The sequence below is a fragment of the Anser anser genome, assembly GCF_964211835.1.
Source record: "Anser anser genome assembly, chromosome: 10".
In the NCBI taxonomy this organism is placed as follows: domain Eukaryota; kingdom Metazoa; phylum Chordata; class Aves; order Anseriformes; family Anatidae; genus Anser; species Anser anser.
In genome coordinates this window covers 14,714,181-14,738,067 of record NC_139730.1, presented here as the reverse complement: position 1 = coordinate 14,738,067, position 23,887 = coordinate 14,714,181, and the positions used below count along the sequence as shown (strand labels likewise).

General features: G+C 35.8%; 1 protein-coding gene across 18 annotated transcripts in view; it reads right to left on the bottom strand.

Moving 5' to 3' along the window:
- The window catches only part of HERC1 (HECT and RLD domain containing E3 ubiquitin protein ligase family member 1), a 123,606-nt gene that overhangs the window by 37,894 nt on the left and 61,825 nt on the right, over window positions 1-23,887 (bottom strand). For 15 of the 18 annotated variants that reach the window (XM_083850867.1, XM_083850868.1, XM_083850857.1 and 12 more), the window contains exons 20-37: window positions 23,766-23,880; window positions 23,554-23,677; window positions 21,514-21,685; window positions 19,498-19,804; window positions 17,993-18,113; window positions 17,634-17,685; window positions 9,289-9,560; window positions 8,412-8,627; window positions 8,208-8,328; window positions 7,006-7,243; window positions 5,868-6,061; window positions 3,723-3,878; window positions 3,384-3,490; window positions 3,032-3,142; window positions 2,774-2,950; window positions 1,644-1,883; window positions 1,378-1,461; window positions 306-826 (exon numbers count right to left, since the gene is read on the bottom strand). In XM_083850867.1, coding sequence (XP_083706993.1) covers window positions 306-826; window positions 1,378-1,461; window positions 1,644-1,883; window positions 2,774-2,950; window positions 3,032-3,142; window positions 3,384-3,490; window positions 3,723-3,878; window positions 5,868-6,061; window positions 7,006-7,243; window positions 8,208-8,328; window positions 8,412-8,627; window positions 9,289-9,560; window positions 17,634-17,685; window positions 17,993-18,113; window positions 19,498-19,804; window positions 21,514-21,685; window positions 23,554-23,677; window positions 23,766-23,880 — 3,328 coding nt within the window. The remainder of the gene's footprint in view (window positions 1-305; window positions 827-1,377; window positions 1,462-1,643; window positions 1,884-2,773; window positions 2,951-3,031; window positions 3,143-3,383; window positions 3,491-3,722; window positions 3,879-5,867; window positions 6,062-7,005; window positions 7,244-8,207; window positions 8,329-8,411; window positions 8,628-9,288; window positions 9,561-17,633; window positions 17,686-17,992; window positions 18,114-19,497; window positions 19,805-21,513; window positions 21,686-23,553; window positions 23,678-23,765; window positions 23,881-23,887) is intronic. The other 3 variants (XM_083850871.1, XM_083850858.1, XM_083850870.1) reach the window with 3 other exon arrangements.

Below are 23,887 nucleotides of genomic sequence, written 5' to 3'. Positions count from 1 at the left end.
GTCACATTCCAACTCTGAAAACCTACAGCCTATGAATTCTACAAAAAATCTACAAGAAAACCCTACAACCTAAGAATTCTAATGATGCCGATCAATTCCAAATTATCAAATGCATATTTGACATGCATTTTATTACTAGATACTATCGAAATATAACTCATATTAGTTTTGAACAGGCAACTTTGGCTGCATTATTTTAAAGTTTAAGCTTAAAATAACTTATCGACATGACTCTAATGTAAGATGCATATTATTTGTTAAGATAAACTAGACTCTGAGAAGTACAGGAAGTGAGCATACTATACCTGATAGTAATCTCTGCTTCATCCCATTGGACCTTGGCAGATGTACTGCCTTCCTTCACTACTCCAAGTAAAGTAGCATGACGTCCCGTTTGCTTGTGTACACATCGACCTCCAACTCTAAGACCAGCATCAACTCCGCCAATTACTGCTAGAACAGGCCACACTTCCACACACAGCATCTTCAGCTGAAGTTCTGAAAGGTCAGCTAAACCATGCCTACTATGCTTGCTTTTCTCCTCCTCTTTATTTTCTTTCTCCTCTCTCACCTCATTCTCTTCTCGACTTTGAATCGAGCGACTTTTCTTCAGTTTTTGACCTGCTTCTTTAAGACATGTTTTGATTTTATTCAGTCTTTCCATCATTTTTTTATTGATGCAGTGTGTCCAACGGTCTGTGCGATGAAGGATACGGATGAGTTGGATAGTGGCTTCTGCCAGCACTGCAGCAACAGGACTGCAGATGGGGTCACCAGGTAGCAAATCTCTCGGTGTACCACGCATCTGCATATCACAGATTTTCACCTAAGTGTTTAAAGAGAGCAGTTTAAAAGTTATCTTCTCAACTTACCTACACAGGAAGCTATTTTAACATGTGAGTCTCCTGATCAATACAAAAAGTTACCAGCTGAGGCTTTTTTTTTTTTTCTGAGGCTCTCCAGGAATTTCACCTTAACAGCGATCAAAACCTGCACCCCTATAAACTCTATAAAGATTCTGAAACTCCAACATTTCATGCTTTCCCACATTAAATTCCTAATACTATATTAACTCTGGTTTCTGGGGATTGCAATTTTATGCGTAGAACTTTAAGTCTCTAAATCAATTTGGAGTAGTAACATATGTTCTAATTTGACAACAGATTGCACAATGTAGGAATTCATGAAGAGTCTAGGTAGTGCGCAAGTAATGTAGTGTTATATATGCGTTAAAACAAAATGAATCATCAGTTACATTCTCAGTACTTCTCAACTACCAACAATTCCCATTTATCCCCAAAAAATCTTCAACATCCACATGACACAGTCTAGGGAAAGCACAAACTTACAACCAGTGCAGATGAACATTTATATTACCTTTTCTCCTGGATTACTGCTATAGAACATAACACAAGGGTATAACTCTGCTGCATCTACATCTTCAAAAGCTAGTTTTGGCTCCTAGATAAAACAAACAAAAACAAACTTACAACGCCTTAACAAGTAAAAACATGACAAAGTTATACTTTTAAGTACTGAAACTATCACTTGTCTTAACCACCATGCTTAGCTTTATATAAAATATCTGTGACAAATTACTGTTGGAAAAAGAAAAAAAAAAAGAAACAATTAATGTTAAATACCTCTCCATTTTTACCAAAAGAAATAGTTCTTGCTTCCATATCTAATACACATGTGATGAAATCCCCTTGTGTAAAGCTGGACAGAGTCAAAGTTTGTTCTCCATTGTGATAAAGGTTACCACTATAGGCTCTGTATAGCCACATATCTGAGGTAGTGCGATGGTTAAAATCATGTACTGGCCAACGAGAAACTCCTACACATGTGCCTTCATTGCCTCGATTTTCTTTCACAATGTAGAACTAGAAGGTAATTAAAAAGAAAAGTCAGAATATACATTGTAACAGAACAAAGCAATGGAAATTTACTTTGTATGTATTTATGTATACTTTTAACCATTTTACTCACAAGCATTTAATAAATGAAAAATTTTAATAAGCTAAAAATCATATTCCATCTTTAAAAGGACACAGTGTATGAGATTAGTCATTAGTTAGTCATTAAAATTTAACCTAGTAGTAATGAAGAAAACTGTACGTAAATACACACAAGAATTTATGATTTTTCTGACTCAAAACTCACACCTAGAAGCTGGCATGGCAGCAATAAACGCATTATGGAAATAAACCAGCTTCACTCCTCACATTCACAGCAAGTGGTTTACATAGATCCAGGTAAAAGAAAAAGTGTTATGCTCAGAGATGCTACTAACTTGGACTACAACTGTGTATTTATCTGTATTTCTGAATAAATCACTTCAAATGCTGTAATTAAAGGCGGGTCTTGTCAGACAGGCTGATGTGCCTTTTTGAAAGACAGAATATTTTCTAAATTATTTCCCTAAAGAAAAAAAAAAATCAAAATCTACATAATTGAGCAGATTAACTATTGCAAGGCAATCTTATCCGTACTAACTATAGATCTGAGGAACATGTACCAACACCTCTACAAATATTCAGTGCATATTCACAGCCTCCAATCTGCATAGTGAAATATCAGCTGAAAACTTGCTCCCAAGAGCAATGCTCAAAAGCAGCCTCAAACCCCTCTCTTTGGACTGAAAATGTCACTTATTCAAGAATGTTTTCACAAGAGAAAAATCATAGTTAGCTATTGTTTATAAATTACAGTATATTTCCAAAATAAGAAGAGAAGTAAGAGAAGAGAAGAAACAAACTTTTAGGCAACCTACCTTCCACTGGTAACACCCAGAAGTGACTCCAGTGGATGCTAATCCATATCCTTTACCTCCACTTCCATGAGTCAGAATCTGCCCATTCTCCACTATGCAGCATTGAGCTTTCTCAGGGTCAAAGGACACCTCCTGTATGGGAAGATTCTCATCTTCATCTTCAGACTCTCCTTGCTTCTATCAGAAATAGGACAAAATATCTAGAGTAAATGTAACGCGGTTACATTCAGTCAAAAGAGAAGGTAAAAGCATCATTACCTGTAGTTTCATTTCTTGTTCTTTCTCCTTTATTTGAATTGCATGTTTAGCCTGAGCTATTGGTGTCTCCCACATGCAGTCAGACAGAAGCAAGAATAATCGTTCAACAACCTGGCATATTAGAATATAAATCAGATCATTGTAAACCCAAGATGAGGATAACAAATAGAATGATATTGTTTTATTTTGCTTTGTAGGTATGAATGTAAAAATATTTAGTGTTCTTAGAAAAACAAACATCTACACCAATTCTCATCTGATTTGGATTCTAAGCAAATCTATGAAACATTTAAAACTTTAACAAGACTTTCTGAAGAAACACGTGTAAAAGTTAATAGCAAATTATAAAGACCTGAGCCATTTGATCATCTTCAACGCCAGATTCACAAGCAGGTAATACAGCTTCTAGTACATGAAGTGCAAGAAGTCTAGTCCTCAAATTGCCAACCAAGGGAACTCCTGAAGATAGAACAGTATGTTAATAATCTAGAACTGACTTTGGCATCAGGCACGCACCTATGGAATGATCTGCATGACACCAATGCAATTTTCCAAAGTGTGACTTGTGTACATCTACAGGATTTAGTTTTAGGTGTTTACTGTGTAATGTAGATGTTCTAACAGGACCTGTTTTAGGAACCGCACTAGAGGAAAGCGGATAACTACTCAGCACATTTTGAAAAGATCATACCTGAGCAACACTTCTGAGAAGCAATATTAAGAAGTACTTCTGTCCACTTTGGAGATGCCATTTTTGACTGAATTGCTTTTGAAGACACAACTCGACGTAGGAAAACAAGAAAGTCTCCCAAGTGCAATTCAGCTGCATGTTGCTTTCGGAGGGCAGCTAGGAAATTAATTAAAAGTTTCATTTACACTCTTACTTCTACAGTATCTGCGAATAGCCTATTTTTAAAGTCAAAATAGAAAAAAAAAAAATTAAAGCAGACATTCGCAGTTGAGTTTTGGGAAATTTTCATTTTTTTTGTGAGTAGGGTAGAACAGAACAGAATAGATACAATTGATATTGGTAGGCTACACTATGTGGACTAACAAGCATTTGGAAAAATACATAGTTACTCAAATATCACATGGTGCACTAAGAACACAGGTACTTTAGTAAACTAAGATTATAAACAACTATACTGGAAATTACTGTATGTATCTCACCAAAAGCATGCGGTTATAGAACTATACTCCAGTATTTGCAAGCTCTATATATTTAATGTATGTTTAAGTTGCTTGGCTATGTTTTAAATGTAGCCATCTGAAGCCTACCAGAGACTTGAACAGAAGATGACAAAAATATTAGCAGTCCTTGTTATGTGCAACAAACTGATCCATAAGTAAAAATGTAATGATCACTTACTGCATTTTTATTTATAAGTAACTCTGCAGCATGAAACATAACTACTTCCTTCTAAGTTTTACTGTACCCTGGACTGCATGCATCAAAAGACCCACAGCCAGCAGGTTGAGGGTAGTGATTCTCCCCTTCTACTCTGCTCTGGTGAGACCCCACCTGCAGCACTGCGTTCAGTTCTGGGGCCCCCCACGTAAAAAGGACATGGACCTGCTGGAACGAGTCCAGAGGAGACCACGGGGATGCTCAGAGGGCTGGAGCACCTCTCCCATGAAAACAAGCTGAGCGAGTTGGGGTTGTTCAGCCTGGAGAAGAGAACGCTCCGCTGAGACCTTAGAGCAGGCTTCCAGCACCTAAAGGGGGCCTACAGGAAAGCTGGGGAAGGATTCTTTGTCAGGGAGTGCAGTGATAGGACAGGGGGTAACAGCTTTAAACTGAAAGGGGGGTAGATTTAGATTAGATACGAGGAAGAAATTCTTCCCTATCAGGGTGGTGAGGCATTGGCACAGGTTGCCCAGCTGTGGATGCCCCATCCCTGGAAATGTTCGAGACCAGGCTGGATGGGGCTTTGGTCAGCCTGGGCTGGTGGGAGGTGTCCCTGCCCGTGGCAGGGGGTTGGAGCTAGGTGATCTTTATGGTCCCTTCCAACCCAAACCATCCTATCTATCAATGATTCTATGTTTTTTGTTTCCTGTGGGGGTTTTGATGCAAAACAATACTTCCTCATGCCCCAATTCGTATTCTAAGGGAGTTATCTTAATAAGCAGATGTTTGTGGAAAGAGAAGACCTTATACTCTAGCTTCTTAGTGAACTAATTTCTTATGAATTAATTATCTTACAAATTTATCAGTCACCTGATTATTTAGAAGCAAAGACAGCTGTAAGCACAACCAAAAGCATACATATACCTAAAACTAAAGTATGCTTAAAAATTTCTTCTTTCATATAATGAACATTTTGAATTTCTGTGGAAATTAAAGGACTGCAAATTATGGGAGGACTTCCAGATTTCAGATCTCTTCTTGCAAACTTTTGAATATGACAGGGTACGGTCAACCTTTTCCCATCAACTCAAAGCACAAAACTCTTCACAATGCACTGCAAATGCGGCCACTTCCTGAATTACATTATACTTCTTTCTAGTTTAAAACTTAGATAATTGAATTCCTATGACTGTACTTTGAAGAACAGTACTATCATTTTTGGAGGAAAATGGTATTCTTCTAATTACAAATTAGATGGAGTAGTTCTTATTCTCTACTTACTCCTATCTTCAAACTGATTTATATATGACGTGCATATAAATCTAATCTGAGCACAAAATTATTTGATGATTTTTCATCTAATTTACAGAGTTAAGAATGACCCAACAATAAACAATACAGTAGAGTGTGTGAGGGCCTCAGCATTCAGTGGTTTATTATGTTGTCTGGTATTTCAAAACTGTAAAAGAAATGATGCAAAATAATTACCTCTGAAGTCTCTCTTTTCATTCTCCCCATTTGAATCTGTCTTCTTTGATTCTACTTCACGTTCCTCACCTTCCCCTTCTCCAAAAGAAGCCATAAGCATCACACCAGCTTGTGATAACAAGTTCTTCAGCTGACTGCATAATAAATCCAGCAAAGATTGGACCACCTTTGGGCTCAGTTTGTCAGCATACGTTCTATACACACACAATAAATAAAAATAAGAGTATTTAAGAGTTGATTAGAGGAACAATAATATAAAGACACAACTACAAACTCAGTGCAAATGAAAACTGGGGTTAACCCCGCACTAATTCTAATTCATTCTATTGCAGCAGGTTACTTTGCCACAAGTTTTGCAGATTACTCTTATTTGAACCTTGCTTTTAAGGCACTTTCAACCTGTAGGGTTAAACTTAGAGTCAAAAGACACCTTTCCAGTTTTTCCAAAAGAAAAAAAAAAATAGTTCATTAAATGTGGAATCCCATTCCAACTTCCAAAATTGAGGGTGATTTTTTTCTGTTTGTCTTATATTACAGATGTGACAGGTAAATTCACAGCTTTGTATGAACATTGAAATTAAGGTGCATCTATCCTATATTAAATCAGAGTCATGCTCCAAACAGACTTCAAGTATTTAACTGTTGATAGAATTTTGGATCTTTTTCCCTGGTCTAACAGAGGCCAGTATTTCTCAGAATATTCCTTTGTGTTCTGAAAAGAAACACAATGTACTGTTCTGAAGAACACCTACCAGATTATTGTTGGTATTACCTTTTACATAAATGAATATTACACAGCAACAGAAAGCCTAATATTATCAACTGAATGGACCTATACAAAGTCATACTTAAAAAAGGGGGAATACCACAATGCAATGCTTAGAGACCATAAAGCTCTCAAAGTTCTAATTATTCTGGCCCAAACTTGTCACCTACAATTTAAAAATACTTATCAGTCTAATCTTCATCTTCCTTATGAATAATGCAACTACACTTTTTTTTTTCCCTTCACTTCTATGTTTCTGAACACCACTTTCTATCCTAAAGAAAACACACACAAAAGAAGAGTTGCTTTTAAAGGATGTTGGTAAGACAGAAGATTACATTTTTTGAAAGCAAGGGAGCATTCAATACTCACCCTGTGGTGATTGCAAGGATCTGAAGTAGTCTTGTACTGGCTACTTTCAAGGCTGTGCTGAGTTGAGAAATACCAGTTTTGGGCAGCAACTGGAGTGGTTGTCCTAGCATGGTGTCTGTGCCACACAACTGTGATAGCACATTTAGCAAACCAGTGGAAATGGCCAAGGAGACATCAACGGGCTGATAGTGTACACTCAGAGCAAAGACTGTTACCAGCAGAAGACGCTGTTGTGCTTCTAAGATTAAACAAAAAAATTGTTTTTAATTGATAAACTTTTTAGAGTAAGAATACTAAGACAGGACAGAGCTGCCATTATCACACACTTTGAGGTAGTCTTTCTTATGTACCACCATATCCCCTCCTTTAACTCAATGCACTCTCTGCCATGGTTGTCCAAAGAAAAATATTGTACAGATCTAGTTTGTGATATAAACGTTCTAATGCTAAATCTCAAAAGAGACCAGATTCTTCTCTCCAAGGTAAGGATAACTTTGGTGAAATATGCAATTTGCTGCTTGCACTTCAGGTAGATTCTCAAGAAATTTCTTTTGATTCCATTTAATTGTAAGTGAAACCACTGAAATAATTCAGGTAAGCATGACCATCAGGCTCTATCATCAAACTATTCTGTACTGAAGCTCTCAGACAAAACAAATGCACAAAGAGTTGCAGAATTCCAGCTTTCTCTCAAGAACAGAAATGCACAGCAATATCGTGGTAAAGGAGGACAGAAGGGGCTTTCAAAACATGCAACGTGCTCTGTTCATTTGTTTTTGGCTTAAAGAAAGTGCACCCGAATGAAGGATAAAGGTTTGGAGAGTTTAATCTCTTCTCAAAACTGCTTATGCCTGGAAAACCTAAAAAAAACCAAAACAACAACAAAACAAACAAACAAACAAAAAAACACAAAAAAACCACTGTAAAGTGCCAAAGAAACAGGCGACTGGAAAAATGTAGTATGTGGCTTACAGGAATAGAAAGGTTTATAACAATTTAAACCCTTAAAAAAGGCTGACACTTGAATAAAGGTAAGACAATAAAAGAGGTTGAAACGCCCCTCCCTCTTCAGAAAAGAAGCTATCGGCCAGATACTTCATCCATGAGTTCTGGCCACTCATATCAAAGTCTTCTTTGTTAAACTTATAAGCTGTTGTACTGTATATTAGAGGACATATTTTACAAATCTGGTTTTCACTTACCTATGTGATGCTTATTAGCTTGCAGTGCTCTTTCTAATGTAGCAGACAATTGCTGGTAAATTTTGTGTACAGCCACCTGGATTTCAATCTGAATACTTCTCTTAGCTGCTCTGATACCATCCTGAGTCAAACAAATAAATACTGTAAGCACTCATAACATTTTTATCACCCATTGAAACAGCAAAAATCTATCAAAATACATACCTGGTAGTGATGCAGTCTTACACTCTCTCCTTTGGCACCTGCATGTCCTACAGTACCCAAACCGAAGCAACCAGCAAGAAACTGTAGTCTAACAGAAGTAAGCAATGAAGACGACTGAAATCCTGGCCCTTGATGACTTCCCATTAATGGCACACTCCCTTTTTCCTCCATCCCTGATAGAAGCACTAAGATCTGATGAAGTGCTTCTAGACGAAGCTGAAAGTGAAGGCAGTCAAAAGGCAGTATTAAATAGGAAGCATCCTTAGAAATCTGATAATCTTCAACTATGAGCAAGAGTGAACGATGTAGCTGTTTTCTCTGACAGTATCCATGAGTTTGATAAATCTTAAGACTAAAAGCACATTTTTACATTTTCAAAGAAAATTCTTCTTGTCAGCTTGCCATTCGGTTTCTGACTAACAGCGAAGTTGGCTTAATCTAGTCAGCACAAATAAGCTACATGGAAAAGCTTCATATAAATCAAGTAGTTAACATGCAATTAAAGTTGGTGTAATTCCAAAGCCTACACTGGAAGTTCTAACCATATCGATGCTGCATGCAGCACGTATAGGATAATCTCTCTACTCCTCTGAAATTCAAGTCTGAGATTTAAAGAACAGTACATAAAGAAAATGTTATGTTAAAAGACAGACAACTACATTTTTCTGTTTACTCTTAAAGCGCTTTTTTTTTGTTTTTAAGAGGATTCTTTAATTTTTTACAGCTTTTTGTTAAGTTTTCAGTTCCAGTTAAAATATTTCAAAAGATAAAGGGAGGAAAAAACTCCTTAATAGACAGAATTTGGTCAAAGTTAAAAGAAATCCATAAAATCTGTAATGTATGGAAAAATAAGAAACGATATTAAATTGAAACTTACCTCAGCCCTCAGCTGCTGCTGCTCCATTGCAATTATTGATGCCTGTGGACTGGTGGACATACTTTCCTCTGGTTCCTTAAATCCTGGAGAGTTTCCCACATCTCCACTTACAAAGCTGACAACATTTTCAATCAAAGTATGAACTCCAAGAGATCTTGAGAGATCAAAATCGGACTCAACAAATGAGTAGGATGAAGTGTACAACCAATCTCTGCTGTGTTTTAGTCGAGCCCATGAGTCACTTAAAGGTTCCACTTGACTGTGTATCGCTCCTAAACATATACACAATGAAGTCTCATAAATTTCAAATCAGTAAGTAACAAGGAACAATTTTGACAGTAGGTAAAGACTGAACTGCTGCTATTCATACAGGTGAAAAATGGATATTCATGATTAATTATACCATGCATTAAGCAACTTAGAGCAAAACACGTGTTTTAAATTTACAGCAATTGCCCTAAAGGAAAAGCTGTATTTCTTTTAATTAAGTTAAGCAGTATTGCAACACACTGCCGAGTGAGAAAACAAAAAGACAGAAGCCACTCGAACTGCTCAGCTTAAAGCTAGAACAAGGAATAAAAATGCTTTGCGGCTAAATGAGAAAACAGTAAAGAAAAGATCTGCTACAAAAGAAGTTGTGCACTTTGTAGATGTATTTTAAAATCTAATCCTAAAATGAGTGTTTTTGTTTTTGTTTTGTTTTGTTTTAATCAAGTCATTATATATTTTATAGATCTGAAAAAGCATAATGTTTCTTTTGGATTAAATATTTGCAGAATTCATGAGTGCAGAAGGGCAAGTAAATCAACAAAAACTTTCATTTTAGACTAACAGAACATTTACTTTCTTATGATTCATGATAAATAGATTCATGTATATTAAATTGCTCTCTGTGGCATGTATTAAACTGTATCTTAGTCATTTGCCAATTTCATATATCTATTTTCAAGTATTTCCTGTTACACCAGCATGTCATTACACTACCTGAAACTTTACTTTCACTAATTAATGTACTTCTTCAAATGACCATCAGTCATCAGTCTGTGGCACTGGAACTTATTTAGTATCGTATACTTCATCTCACCTCCAGAAGCATTTAGCTAGAACTGCATCTCTGGCACAAATGAGCGTAATGCCATTGAAGTCACACCTTCACCAACAATTAACTGATGTGTACCAGTTAAATATATATATGTATCATCACAAAAGTTGGTATTTTATTATTTCTGTAAATGAGGTTAGCTGAGTTGGATCTAGTTGGTCTGACCTACAAGAGGTCAGGCCCTGGCTCAAAAGAACTTTCCATTTGTACAGATAAGGAGTGTCTGGAGACCTATAGAGAAACCTTAAGAATGTTTAAATTCACTTTAAAAGTCTATTTTGAATTATCTTAAATAATCTACATAGAATTTTGCACTATTAGTGTCTCTTGTGCCCAAGGAACTACAGATATTGTCTGGAGAATCACAATCCATTCACAGGACTCACACAAACTTAGGACAACATTCCTACCAACCATTCCCCACCATTTTTTTCCTGAGGCAAGCCAAAAGGCCACTCTTCTGTATCACAATCTGCATTTTCCCACAATTTACACATCCAAAATACTGTGAAATTTTGCTTTTCCTTTGTAAATTAGTTAGCTGACCTCCATGAAGCTAACAAAAAAATTAGCTGGCAGGGCTATGAATTACGAAAACCTTTTCATATCCCATTACCTTTTCTGTGAATAGTGTTTATGTGCATTTGTATGGCATTCCTTACACTTGCTACTAAGCAGATTGCAATGGCTTCAGAAAGAACCATCACAGTACTTAGGTCAAATATGACCAAATAATATATTTGACAAAAATACAGGGACAAAAAATTATTTTGAATAATGTAGAGATATTAAAACATTAATTTTAAACACTATTTTTTCAAAGTTGAACGTAACTTCTGAATTTCTGCTGGTTTATTCAACACAGTAATATTACCTGGCTTAAAAAGGACAATCTACTTTGTCTTGTTTAATATGAGAGAATTTACAGAAACTCTGTTACTCGGTTTTACAACTTATACCTGGTATCTATATTTAAAACGTAAGTAAAGATAAATATGGCCTTACCCTAATTTTAATTCTTATAGTACTTGTTTTAAAACTCTCTATTAAAAGCTAAGTTATATGCTGAAGTGGCAGCTGAGAAACATGAAATATAAAGGACATCATAAATGGGTACTAAATAACTCGGTTTCACCTGAGAACGAGTTTCCTAGCATATGCATGGTGAAGAGGGCCCAGGGGAGAGAAAAATTGAAACCTCAGCTTTCCTACAGTAAGCATAATCCAAATCAGTACCAAGTATCCAAAATGCTGCCTATATACCAACAACTATTTCAAAAGTCTTCAGTCTAAGCTCTTCAGTCTTTCTTCCACAGCAGGAAAGGTTAAAGTCTTCCAAAGTGATGTTAGCTTCCTTCTCCTCAACCTGTCCTATGCTGTATCATGCCACTAGTAAGCACAGCACAGAATCCAAGGATTTGTAATAAATTGCACAAAACAATTCTGATGCCTTAAACCATAAACTTCAGGAGATACCCTTTCAAGTATTAACAGAACATCAGAAGACAATTTAGTTTTGATAGTCAACAAAAGAACTAATAAGATCACCCATCTATATATTAATAGAAAACTAAACTATTTCACATTTGAAAAAGGATTAGATCTTAGCAAATCACTTTTAGTACTAATTGCAAAAATATTTAGATGTAAAAACAATTTTAAATCGTTTCAAATTAGGAGAAAAGTCCAAGAATTAAGAGTTACAGACTAAATGTAAAACAAGTGAAGTGATAACTGAAAATTTAAAGATTAAAAACAAAGAATGTCAGAAGACAAAGTATATGCTTACACTTCAGAATTAAAACATTTAAGAATTAGGGCAAATCTAAAACAAACTTTTTTTTTTCCTGAAGATGTTAAGTATCAACAGAAGAATCAAAGTATGCTTGTGTATTAGCTTAGCTAGATTCTGTGCAATATCCATTACACAGAATTGATTGCAGCTTAGGACTTCTATAAGCCTTTACGATCACATGAACAGAGTTACATATAAGAATAATCTTTAAGCTTACAGTAAAAACAAAACAAACCAAAAAAGTCTACTTGTCCTTATAAGCCAGCTTGTAAAAATGAGTTTTCTAAATGAATGTGGCACAGCTGCAATACACACTTCATAAAACATAAAACATGTAGGGAAGCTATAGAGAAAAAAAATAAACATGCCATCAGGTACTTGCTTGAAGCTCTTCTTTTTTCTGGGGCTCAACTGGCCAAAAAGGAGTAAATACACTACACCACACAAGAATCAGAAGACAAAAGCAGACATTTGAAACAGAAGACAATATATTCATATCTCTTCCTCGTTTTATACTGACTTAGACTTAAATGATCATTCTCATCTCAATCAATACCTCTATACATCAAGCAGCAAAGTTAGAAAAAAAAAAAGATTTATTCCCGTTTTTAACTAGTATACCCTAAGTAACAGACTTTCTAAATTTTCTGCCATCTCTGCAGGGAAAAAAAAGCATTCCTTTTAACACAGGTACACACATACACCAATACATTTACGTGCCTTACTCAAAATGATCTTCAGTTTCAACTTCAAAACACAGAACTCAAATCAATACAGGTACGCCATTTTATTTCAATTTAATTTAGATATAATCTAAGTTGCTGCTTTTTTAAGAGTCGCTCTGTTGTGTTAGTAAAGTACAACAGTACACACAGGCACACTGGAATTCACTGAATTAACATTTAAATGAAGACTGGACGACTAGCAAATATCTGTCTGTAAATAAGTTTGTGATTGCGCTGCTGAAAGTGCATTCTTTACTACTAGATATTTAATGCAGTGTACAGTATCCTCTAGGTGGAACATTTTGAGGCATGCTCTCTGGGTCTGCAAAACTGAAAAAGATAAATCTGGGCAAGGAAAAAAAAACAAAAGGGCTTACATATCAGGGAAAAATATTAATGTGCTCATCACCCCATATGGCAAAAGTTTTGAAAAAGAGATTTTTATTCTGCAGGAATAGAAAGAAAAGTTTACTGATTTGGAACTAACTGAATAGCAGCAAAGAATAAGGTACTCAAAGGATCATCAGGCTGAAGTAGAAATAACAATCTCACTTCTGAACAGATACAATAAATGGAGAAAGCAATTAGAGTAAAGATTGGACTGAGTGGCTAATATGTTAATAGAGTAAAAAGACCTAAAGACCATGCTTTCCTTTCACACAGCTGCAAGACCACAGGAAAAACTTAAAGTATTTTTTCTAATGTTGGTTTTCTATATCGTAATTTATGAATATGAACAGCTTTTATACCATAAAAAAAATCAGACCAATAGTGAGATTAGGTTACTAAGGAAAAGTGATCTGAATTTTGAATAACAAGTTGCTGAATTCAATAAACAAATTATAAAGTAAGTCAACCCACTCCAGAGGAAATTACTTTCCCACCTGTACAAAAAAAAAAAGAAAAAACAACCAAAAACATTCACCAGTATCCTACACACAGTGCATTTTTTTGCACACTTTGCAAGGATGTACTCTGCAGAGACTGCTGATTGCATTGCAGGAAAGTAGGAAAGGGAAGACGGAGAAATACCCATTCACACACTCAGCTTTTCTGAGAGCTGAAAAATTTGATCCATCTAGTCCATCAATACCTTAGTAACTCACTAAAATTGCCACATACTGTAACAAAATAAGAATATCAAAGCTGATTGATAGCAACAATTCATTCTCTAATGGTTACACATGGGATTGACTTCCTCCTAGAGGAAAACAAACGTAATGACTATCTCAAGTCTCCCTTTTAAGATATGATTGGCCTGAATATACTTGGGACATGACTACTCCCAACTGGAACTGGCAAAGTAATCATCGATTCCTATCCCTTTGAACAATTTTCTAGCATTTCAACTAAAAGTTGTTTAATATTCCAAGTACGTGTCATGATTTCTTCTTGTCTACTTTGGCAGGTATCAAGAGGGAATTTTCCTGAAGATAGTATATTGTTTGATGTCAAACAGGTGTCAATAGCACCAACAGGGCAAGGCAGTGCTTTCACAATTAACCTTTAAAAGCAGCATGGGTATCTACAGCTCCTTGCACACTTGGCTAGGTTCACAGTGATCAGTAGCTAGTACTCAGATGAAAAGGACCCTACAGCAGGCTGATGAACCCCGGAGAACAAAAGCAGTTGGATCTTGGAAATTCTATGGTCTTCTTCCTACTTACACCATTATGTAGCAAGCAGTGTGGTTAAATTCTAGTAAACTTGTTAAGAAGTGCCCATACACTGAAGAAATTCATTTTAGGAAAAATCACCTTTAAAGTCTCCAGAATAGCACAGCTTACAGGAAAATGTATTCACCATTTAATGGTGATAGAAGGAAATTTCTCCAGAAAAAAACTTCCTATCCAATTAGCTCTGCTTGTCAACCTCCTTCGCACAGTTTGTGGATACATACTTAGAAGGAATAAATATATTTCAAAGGACTGCTACAATCAGATTTATTCTCAAAACCAGATGTAAAAGGAAACATAATTGACTTTGTTTCCCTTTGAATTACTTCATAAATTTAATTTGAAAAAAATAAGAAGTGTTTCCCGTGGTTCTTTAAGATGCCAATTCTTTCCCACCTAACTGTGCCAACTCAACATTCATTCCAACAACAGTTCGAAAACTTCAGCCTTAAGTTCCTTAAAGCAACAATGGTTACTTCTGTTTTGTAGAAAGAGAGATGAGAAAACACGGGAGGCTTTGCTTTAGTTAATTGTAATTTGAGAAGCATTTCCCATATGTACTTCTGCTGCAATTCATGATTATCTTCTGCATCCAAATTAGACATCTCCTCTACCATCCATATGGCAAGCATGTTTCCCTTCTCCCATTTTCCTCATTAGGATTTATTAGCATAAACACCTTCCACATCCTCCATTCAAAAGCAGATCATATGCAGAATGAGCACAAGACACAAAAATGCAAATGGAAAGAACATCTAAAAAATTTTTTTAAAAAGCACTTGTTTCTCACAAAAATGTTTAAAATGTATAAATGTCTAAAAGCTGGAGAGCATCTTGATGAACAAAGTGACAGCCTTCTGTGGGTCACTCCTACAGTGGTTTACCTACAATAAATGGAAAACTAGGCTTCTTTTAATATTTCAATGCTTAAAAAATACAGCGAATTCAAATAGCTCAGTCTTATGGAACTCTTTTGCCAGCAAACTGGGATGGAGCACAGCATAAAGACAACATGCTGTGAGAATTTACATTTCCCCCATTCCTCAAGCTGAGGCGACAGCAAATATAATGTCCCCTTTGTCAGTGTATATAGAAGCGTATCACAAGAATAAAGATGAAACTGGAGGGGTTTTACCAATCAGAACATCCTTGATATGCACTGCAGAACCTCTAGAACTTCAGAGTGCTGGCTATATTATAAGGAGTAACGAGTGGACAATACAAAATGTCTTCAAGTTACGCCTTGAACAAGCACCAGGACATGCTCGAACTGTAGAAGACCAACTAGGATTCCCAAAACCAAACATCTGATAAGAAATGAAGGGCCTTAAATAGCACAACACTGAATAGTTTTTCTGCTTGATCAAACAGATCTTTGAAGATCTTTTTCTGACCTTAATGTAAGTATCAGGAAAGTTTTCCAGTAAATGGAACCTGTGTTCACTAGATGAGTCTGGTACTGGGTATCAACCAAAATGGGCACATATACATTCCAGGGTGAGTGAAAAGTTTTCACTGTTGTATGTTGACAAACCTCCAGTTGTTAAAGCCAGACTAAAAACCTTTAAGTATGATGGGACAACAAAGTAAGTCCTCCAGAAGAAGACAACAGGTAGCAGTACATATTCAGTTTCGAAGCATGCTATTTGAGCTTCTTTAAATTCTGGATAGACCAACTGCACTTACCCCCATTTCTCTCCTCTGCATTGCAAACTTGGTACAGAACCTTCCTGTGTTATAAGAAGCTTCCATACACTGGTTTGCTGATAAAGTCTATTCTTGCATTGCTCCTTAGCTCCTGGAACCTGTGACCCAACAACCTCATCAGTCTAACCAACAGTTCAGGAACCATAACCTGTACGATACACCACGTCTCAGACCTAACTCAAGATTATTTCCCGGATTACTTTTAGGATATAGAGTAAAGAGAGTACAGAGTCTGTATCAGTTCTCTAACAGCAAAGCTAAAAATGGTGGCTTCAAAGAGTACGTTGGAGAGCAGGGTGCTGCTGACAGAGACTCTACCAGATCTCCTAACACTGAGAATGCTAACATACATCGTGCTGTCACACTATGAACAGCTCTAGGAAATTTCTTTGTTGAATGGGTTCAATTGAGTATATGTGTACAAGGAATTCCTTTCCACATTACTAAATTAAAGCATAATGAGTGTTGCCACTGATAGTGTGACTTAGAATTCCAAAAGACTTTTAGAAGAAAGCTACCTCTCAGTACTCTGCTTGATGATGAAGGCCATTAAACCAGAACTCTTAAATTACCTAACAGCATTCAGGCTTACATAATTAAAGCACACCCTAACTCGACCTAATTCCTGTTAACCTTTTACAAAGAATGTAACAAATACCATGGAACAAACATAATCTGTCATTCTAGCAATGACTCTGCATCATCCAGAGTGAAGCAGGACTTTTTGGTTCCTGTGTAAACACGCATCCTTTGTTCTGTCTATTGCCACCTGAGAAGCAGCTAATGTAGATTCCCCAAAATGAAGGTTAAAAATCTGATTTAAATGGGAGTAATGGGAGAAGTGGTTGCTTGGTTCTGTAGGTGTGCTGGTGTTGAGATGATGTACAAATTATGCAGTACTTTCTAGATAAGAGTTCTCAATGTTAAAGCACATTTTAAGGTAAATTATCAACGTTAGCATAAGAATAGATCATTCAACTTGATAATGAACTTCTCTGCCATTTTTTTCTTCTTAAAGTTAAGAGAGTGAAAACAGTGAGAATTCTAAATTCACTTGAAATCACGGAAATCCTCACTTGCTTCAGAAGAGAGCTGCAATTCTAGAAACTAGAAGAAATGGTTATAACCTAGGAAACATTACAACCAAGCTACAAAACAGTTAATGTTAGCACAACAAATAAAAGGTAATAATTACATACAACATCATTTTTAAATACTCAGTTTTAATGTCCTGTCATTAATTTAGCGCATTTAACTGCAAACATATTTTAACTTAAGAAATATTAATGTATTTACTCTGATCAATATTCTTTAGGTAAATTGATATTGATAAAACTTACCCCTCTTTCTGTGTGATGACACCAAATCCAAATCAACATTTCGTCTTCCACTCTAGAGTAAAAGAGTAATAAAAACCTCATTTCCTTAAGTGGACATATGTGGTGCATAATATTAGAGTGTTTAAAATACAAATCCCCCCCAAAAATAAGAAAATGAACAGAGCTGTAGTAATTTAAATTGCTGTTTTACCACCTTTACTTTCTCTTAATAGCAGTTACTAGTTAATAGTTATTGGCAGAGACCCCTGTACTGAAACATAACACTAATAATACTGAACAAATGACAAATGTTTAAGATATATTTCCCTCCTAGAAAATGTACCAATAAACTCCAAGGCATATAATGCTATTTTACTCACCAGTGAATAACCTTCTTCATCTGATTCTGGCTGAGACAAATCAGATTCACTTCTTGACTTAATCAGTCTATAGTTTGAGTTTGCATGGATTGAGCGACTCTCTGCAGTAAGACTTTCACTCCTGCCTCAGATGTACCAATGAAAAAAACACAAAGAAAATACTTGTATTAGCCAAAAGTAAGAGTTGATAGGCAAATTCAGCAGATACCACAGTTTTATTTGAGAGAACACTATCATGGAGCAATACAAGACTACATCAAAGAGGAAAAAAATGGTCTGATGGTTTCGGTTATTATGCTTATAAAGGGTATTAATAAATTTTGTTACTTCTTGCCACCCTTATCGGTCAACTGAATGAATGGCAACTTCAAATGACTGATCATTACATACAGTATACATAAACATTTCTGAACTAAGAGGACAAGAAAACAGAGAGAAAGTGGGTGAAAAAGCACCAAACTTATATTTAAAAAAAAAAAAAAAACACTGACAAAATGCATCCTAAAGTTGATATGCCAGATGAAAGCCACTTTGACAATGAGAGAGACAGACATTTATGCTTCAGGGACCAGACTTCCCAAAGGAGGCAAAAAGAATAAAAGGGTACTGAATAGATACAATCTTGCTCTGAACTCCCCATCACTACCTTCATATTAAATAAATAGGAACTGTCACAGCAACAAAGTTTCCCTACACTAAAAGTTTAAGTAGACTGAGAAGTTCACTAGAAGCACTAGCTACCAAGGACTGTATCCAAATTTAATAATTTCCATGTTATATTCTAACACACACACACACCGATTTGTGAAATAAGAAGTTTACATGGACCGAGTTTAGAACAAAGTTCTGTTACCAAGAAGATCTTGGTTTATGGTGTATTTATACTCTCTGAACTAAACACTTCTCAAATTTAATGAGCTGTCAGGCTTTATTTTGTTACTCTTCCACACCTAACAACACTGTCTTGCACATGCCAAGATATCAGGAATACTTCTAAAATTAATCACAAATGACAATTTTTTCATAATAAACTTTGACTCTTTTCTTTTTAAGCATATACAGTGTTTTTGGACATTACAATACAAGACATTGCTTATGGTTCAGGAAAATACAAACCTGGTAATAAAATACCTAAACGCACGAATAATTTTTAGGAAAAATAATGAATTTTCCCAATTACATAAAATTATCTGTACACCAGATGATCTGGACTTAATTACTATTCATCAGTAAGCTCAACTTTGAAAAATAATATGGGCCACAAAAAATAAAACTCTTAATCGAGTAAATGTGGACAAAGAAAACTGAGAAAAAGCCACTGATCTCAAAACCACCACCACCACCACCAGCAAAAACCTGAAACCAAACCATAAGCACTGCTCCATTTTTTTCTAAGAATCCTCAGAGGATTTTTTCTAAGAATCCTCAAAGGAAAACTGAGGTTATTTTAATCAACTGAAAAGGAAACAGAAGAGTTAAATATTTATGTATTCAGTGAACCGCACCTCGTCATGAGTCCGATACTCTCAGGAGCAGTAGAGGGAGGCTGCTGTAACTGTCCATCCTCCCTCCGTTTCTGGAGTTCCTCAATAACAGGGCTCACTCCTAGGATCAACAAGGCACATCTGTGGATCACAGAGTTGCATGCAGCAGTATACACATCTTGACCTTCAGTCAGATCAGTGCTGATTCTTCGTTCCTGTTGAGACTGAGGAGGTTGATCATCAAGTCTAGTCCCTGTCCCAGCGTTCATCCTATCTCGATCCCGACTGCGAGCTACTTCACGGGCTGATAGGAAACATTGAAATATTTCTGTAACATGCAACACAAAAAGAAGGTCTTAACTTCTAGACAAAGCTACACAGAACAAAATGTTCATCTATAGCTCAAGCTAAAAATGTCCCATTATGAAAAGCAACAGCTATTTTTCCAACATTAAAAGAATGCAATAATACAAAGCTATAAAAGAAGTCACACAAACAGCTTAAATAAAGCATTTACCCAATGTTAAGCTTAAAATGAAGGGGACAATACAATTTGACAGAACAATAAACACGCTTTTCATGTCTTACTGCAATCCAACTGCTATGTGGATATTATCAAAGAGAAAGAGATTATTTCATGCTAGCCTTTTAGCAGACATATAAAGCAATGCATCTGTAAACCAGAGAACTGCACATCTGTAATTCAATACTGAAACAGTTGAATGCTGTTATTAGCTTTGGTTAGTAAAATGAAGATGCTACCAAAATTGTCAGCCTTCACTTAATTCTTCTTTAATTCTGTTGTCGTCTTACACAGATTCTTCAACAGAAGTGAGAGATTGCATCATCTCTGTCCAAAGAACTAAAGTTCTCTTGATTTAATCATTTTAATTTTAAACATTCAGCTTCCCTTTGGAAAGCTAAGGATAAATCCAAACACTTTCTCAATTGGTGTTAACAGTTAGAAAAAGCAAGACATCAAGGACAGGAATAGAACTCTGCATATCAGGATCAGCTTCCCTCAAGAAAAAAGCAGCAAAAACATATTGGATCTGCTGAGCAGGTAACGTGTACACTTTTTAAAATCATAAACGATACGATGCCATGCCCTTCAACCACATTGTGCACTTTCAGGAAAGTCTACTGCATTGTGGATATGACGACACATGATAAAGAAACTAAAGGTGTTACATATTTTGGTGCAAAAAGATCCCCAATGGGAATATGGGAGTCCTAACAAGGAATATAAGCACTGCCAACAAAATAGGCAGTGACAAAAAAGGCCAGCAAGAGATCTACATTCTAACAGTATCTAGAGGAACAGTGTTTGGAAGAGAAAAAAAAATTATGGAAAATATTCCAAGACAGCCATTTTTATAGGTTAAATATACATTCCATTTTAATCTTCCAATACTAACACAACTTCTGTCTTTGAGAATACTAAGGCAACAACAGAAAAACAGCTGAGTGTGACTGGCTGCTGCCTCACTAAAACTGGAAGAATTAACTAACCCACGGACTCCAATTACAAGTCCAAGTCAGCATAACAACAACAGTTTGTGAAGTTCACCTTTTTTGGTCTTTTTTCTGAAGAACTGAGCTTTTTTTTTAAAATTTTTTTTAGAAAACCCATGGGAAAGTATTGCAAATGTTACAGCTATTAAACTTTGACTAAAACCTCAATGTTTTTAATAAATTCAAGATACTAAAGGATACAAATGAATTCCATCCAGTCAGTCGTCCACTGTAACGAACAGCAATTTTTTTCCAAACTTCAGAACATTACTCTTCAAAGTTTATGACGTGCAAGATTAACACATACAAATGCAGCAATAAATCCTATATATAAATACTGACCTAAAGACTACTCTGACACAATAAAAGCACTACATCATTTTATAAAAACTTCTAACAATGTTTAGGAAGAAAAACATTTCACTATCTTTTCAATCCTTTTTTCCCCATTCTACTTTGAGATAAAAATATATTGTCCTTCCAAAGCACATTACACTCTTGATATACACAACTAGTACTTACTACCAGCTGTCATAACTTCATGTTCTCTTTCCTCTTCTTCGTCTTCCTGTTCTGGGTGTCCTTCTTCTCTGTCACGTTCTGCCTGCTCCTCCATTTCTGCTTCTTCATCAATTGTACGAGTAAAAGAATGCTCCTGAGTATCAATGTCAGCAGATTCTTGGTTATCTAACATCTTGATAAAAAAATAAAAATCTACAGTGAATTAATTCTCACCAAAATAAAAGCTGAACATCAAAGTACATAGGAAAAAAACTACTGCCAAAAAGATATTTGTGCTACTATGTGAACAGCTGTTTATATTCAAAACTGTAAATACTTAAGTTGGGAAATCTAAATTTCCTCTAATGACATGTATTCAGACTCTTTGGAAAAAAATCTCTCCTTTTAAGGCTTACTTGGACTTGACTGTCAAACTTTGACACTTCAACATTTAAAAGCGTTAGCAACCATATGCTGTTACCTCATAAAATACTCTCCCTTTAAAAAGGACAAGTATGATAAAACTTACTTTGATGGCCAACACTGTTATAAATAACATTTTTTATTTAAATTAATACCCAGTATGTTCCCATTTTTATTCTTATGTCCTGAATTCACAGAATCCTCCCTTTTACTTCAATAAAATTAAAAAGATGCAACACCCCAAGATAGAATGCAATAGAAAGGCAGTAGTCTTAGAACTGGAATTTAAAAAAAATCTTTTTGTTTTAAGAGAGATAGCCAAGCTAGCAATTTAAAGCCAAACTACTGCTCCAGCCAACTATCCCACATATAAAAGAGACAAGCAGCCCAGACGCAACTGCTTTAAAATTACATTTTCCTACAAAAGCCCTAAGAGATAATTTGGCGATATAACTACTGACCAGCAGAGTACTTAGTACCTAACAGACAGTTTTCAATACAGAAAACAACTGCAGACAAACCAAAAATGGCAAAGGTTTAAATATAAAACATAATTACATTAGTGGTGTTAGAATATTTTAGAAGGTAATTCAGCCTACAAATCTTGGGCCACACATCCTACCAGCAAAACTCATCGACCCTCTCCTGGAATTTACCCTTTCCCAAAGAACAGAAGGTCTTGGTAGCAGCAGACCATTGTTACAATTTTATTAGGGCCTCTGATTTGCTAAAGTCATTCTGTAATTAAGAGTGTATCATACAAATGCAAAACAGAAGTTTTTTTCACAGAAGTATTAAATATGAGATCTTCCTGATGCAACTCACCTACTGCATACCTTTAGATTTACTCTGCTGCATTTGCACAACAAGCTTGAGGATTTCTAAGAGGAATGGAACTTACCACACATGCACAGTACTTTACTGTGAGCATACACAACAGCTACAGCATGAGCATGAAGCAGCATATTTACTACCTGTGTAAAATGACCACCCTGTGTATGCTTGGAGAGCTAGAAAACCACCAAACTTAATGTATGCATACTATCCTGTGTACCCTCACTACACCCAATACTTTTAGAAGTGCTGAATCTATTGCAAACATGTTAGACCCGTACCATGAAAGGTCAGATGAAGATACAAATGCCCTCTCAGAACTGAAGGAAAGAAATGGACCTATGTTATTTTAAAAAGTTTCAGTAATGCTTTATAAAACAGCTAAAAAGCCTCATAATCTTGATGCCACATAAGAACCTCCTTGATCAAAAGCATCCCACTTGTAAATTGTAAATAGCAATTAAAAATCCTAACAGTCCTTAAACTAGGATTAGGTTTCTCCATCTTGTAATGCCTAATCATCCCCAGCATAGAGTAATTCAATGAACACTTCCAGCATCAGTTCTGACCAGGCTTAGTGAAGTGATTCAGAAGTTGCCATCATACCAGGCATTGTATATTTAATTTGAAAAATCCTGAAAGTTTTTTTTAAACAAGGTAGAACAAAAAATCCTGCAACAAATGAAACTAATATTTGAACATCTTCACCTATCTACTGAATTCATCTGCTACTGAGGTATTAGGTAGTATTTTCTTAACACACAGGTATAGCCTGAATAACTGACAAGAGATTTCCAGTCTTACCCATCTGTCTCTTGACGATGATCTAGTCTGAATAAGTTCCATGTTCTTGCAGGCAAGCAAGCGACTCCGAACTTTATAAACACAACGGTACACTTCTGCCAAGGCTTTGCCAGGCTGGTACCTACTAAAAAGACCCAAAACTGAAAAAAATTGCACAAATTTTCTTTGAAAATTTGAAATTGAGCTTTTAAAGGCAGCTTTAAGTTACTTGCCTGCTCTCCCCACAGGCTTGACTAAGTAAACTTGTATGTTTCAGAAGAGCTGCAAGAACAAATCTGGACACAGTATCCAGGAGTGATTCATTACTTAAAGTTGCAGTATCCCAATCTGAAAA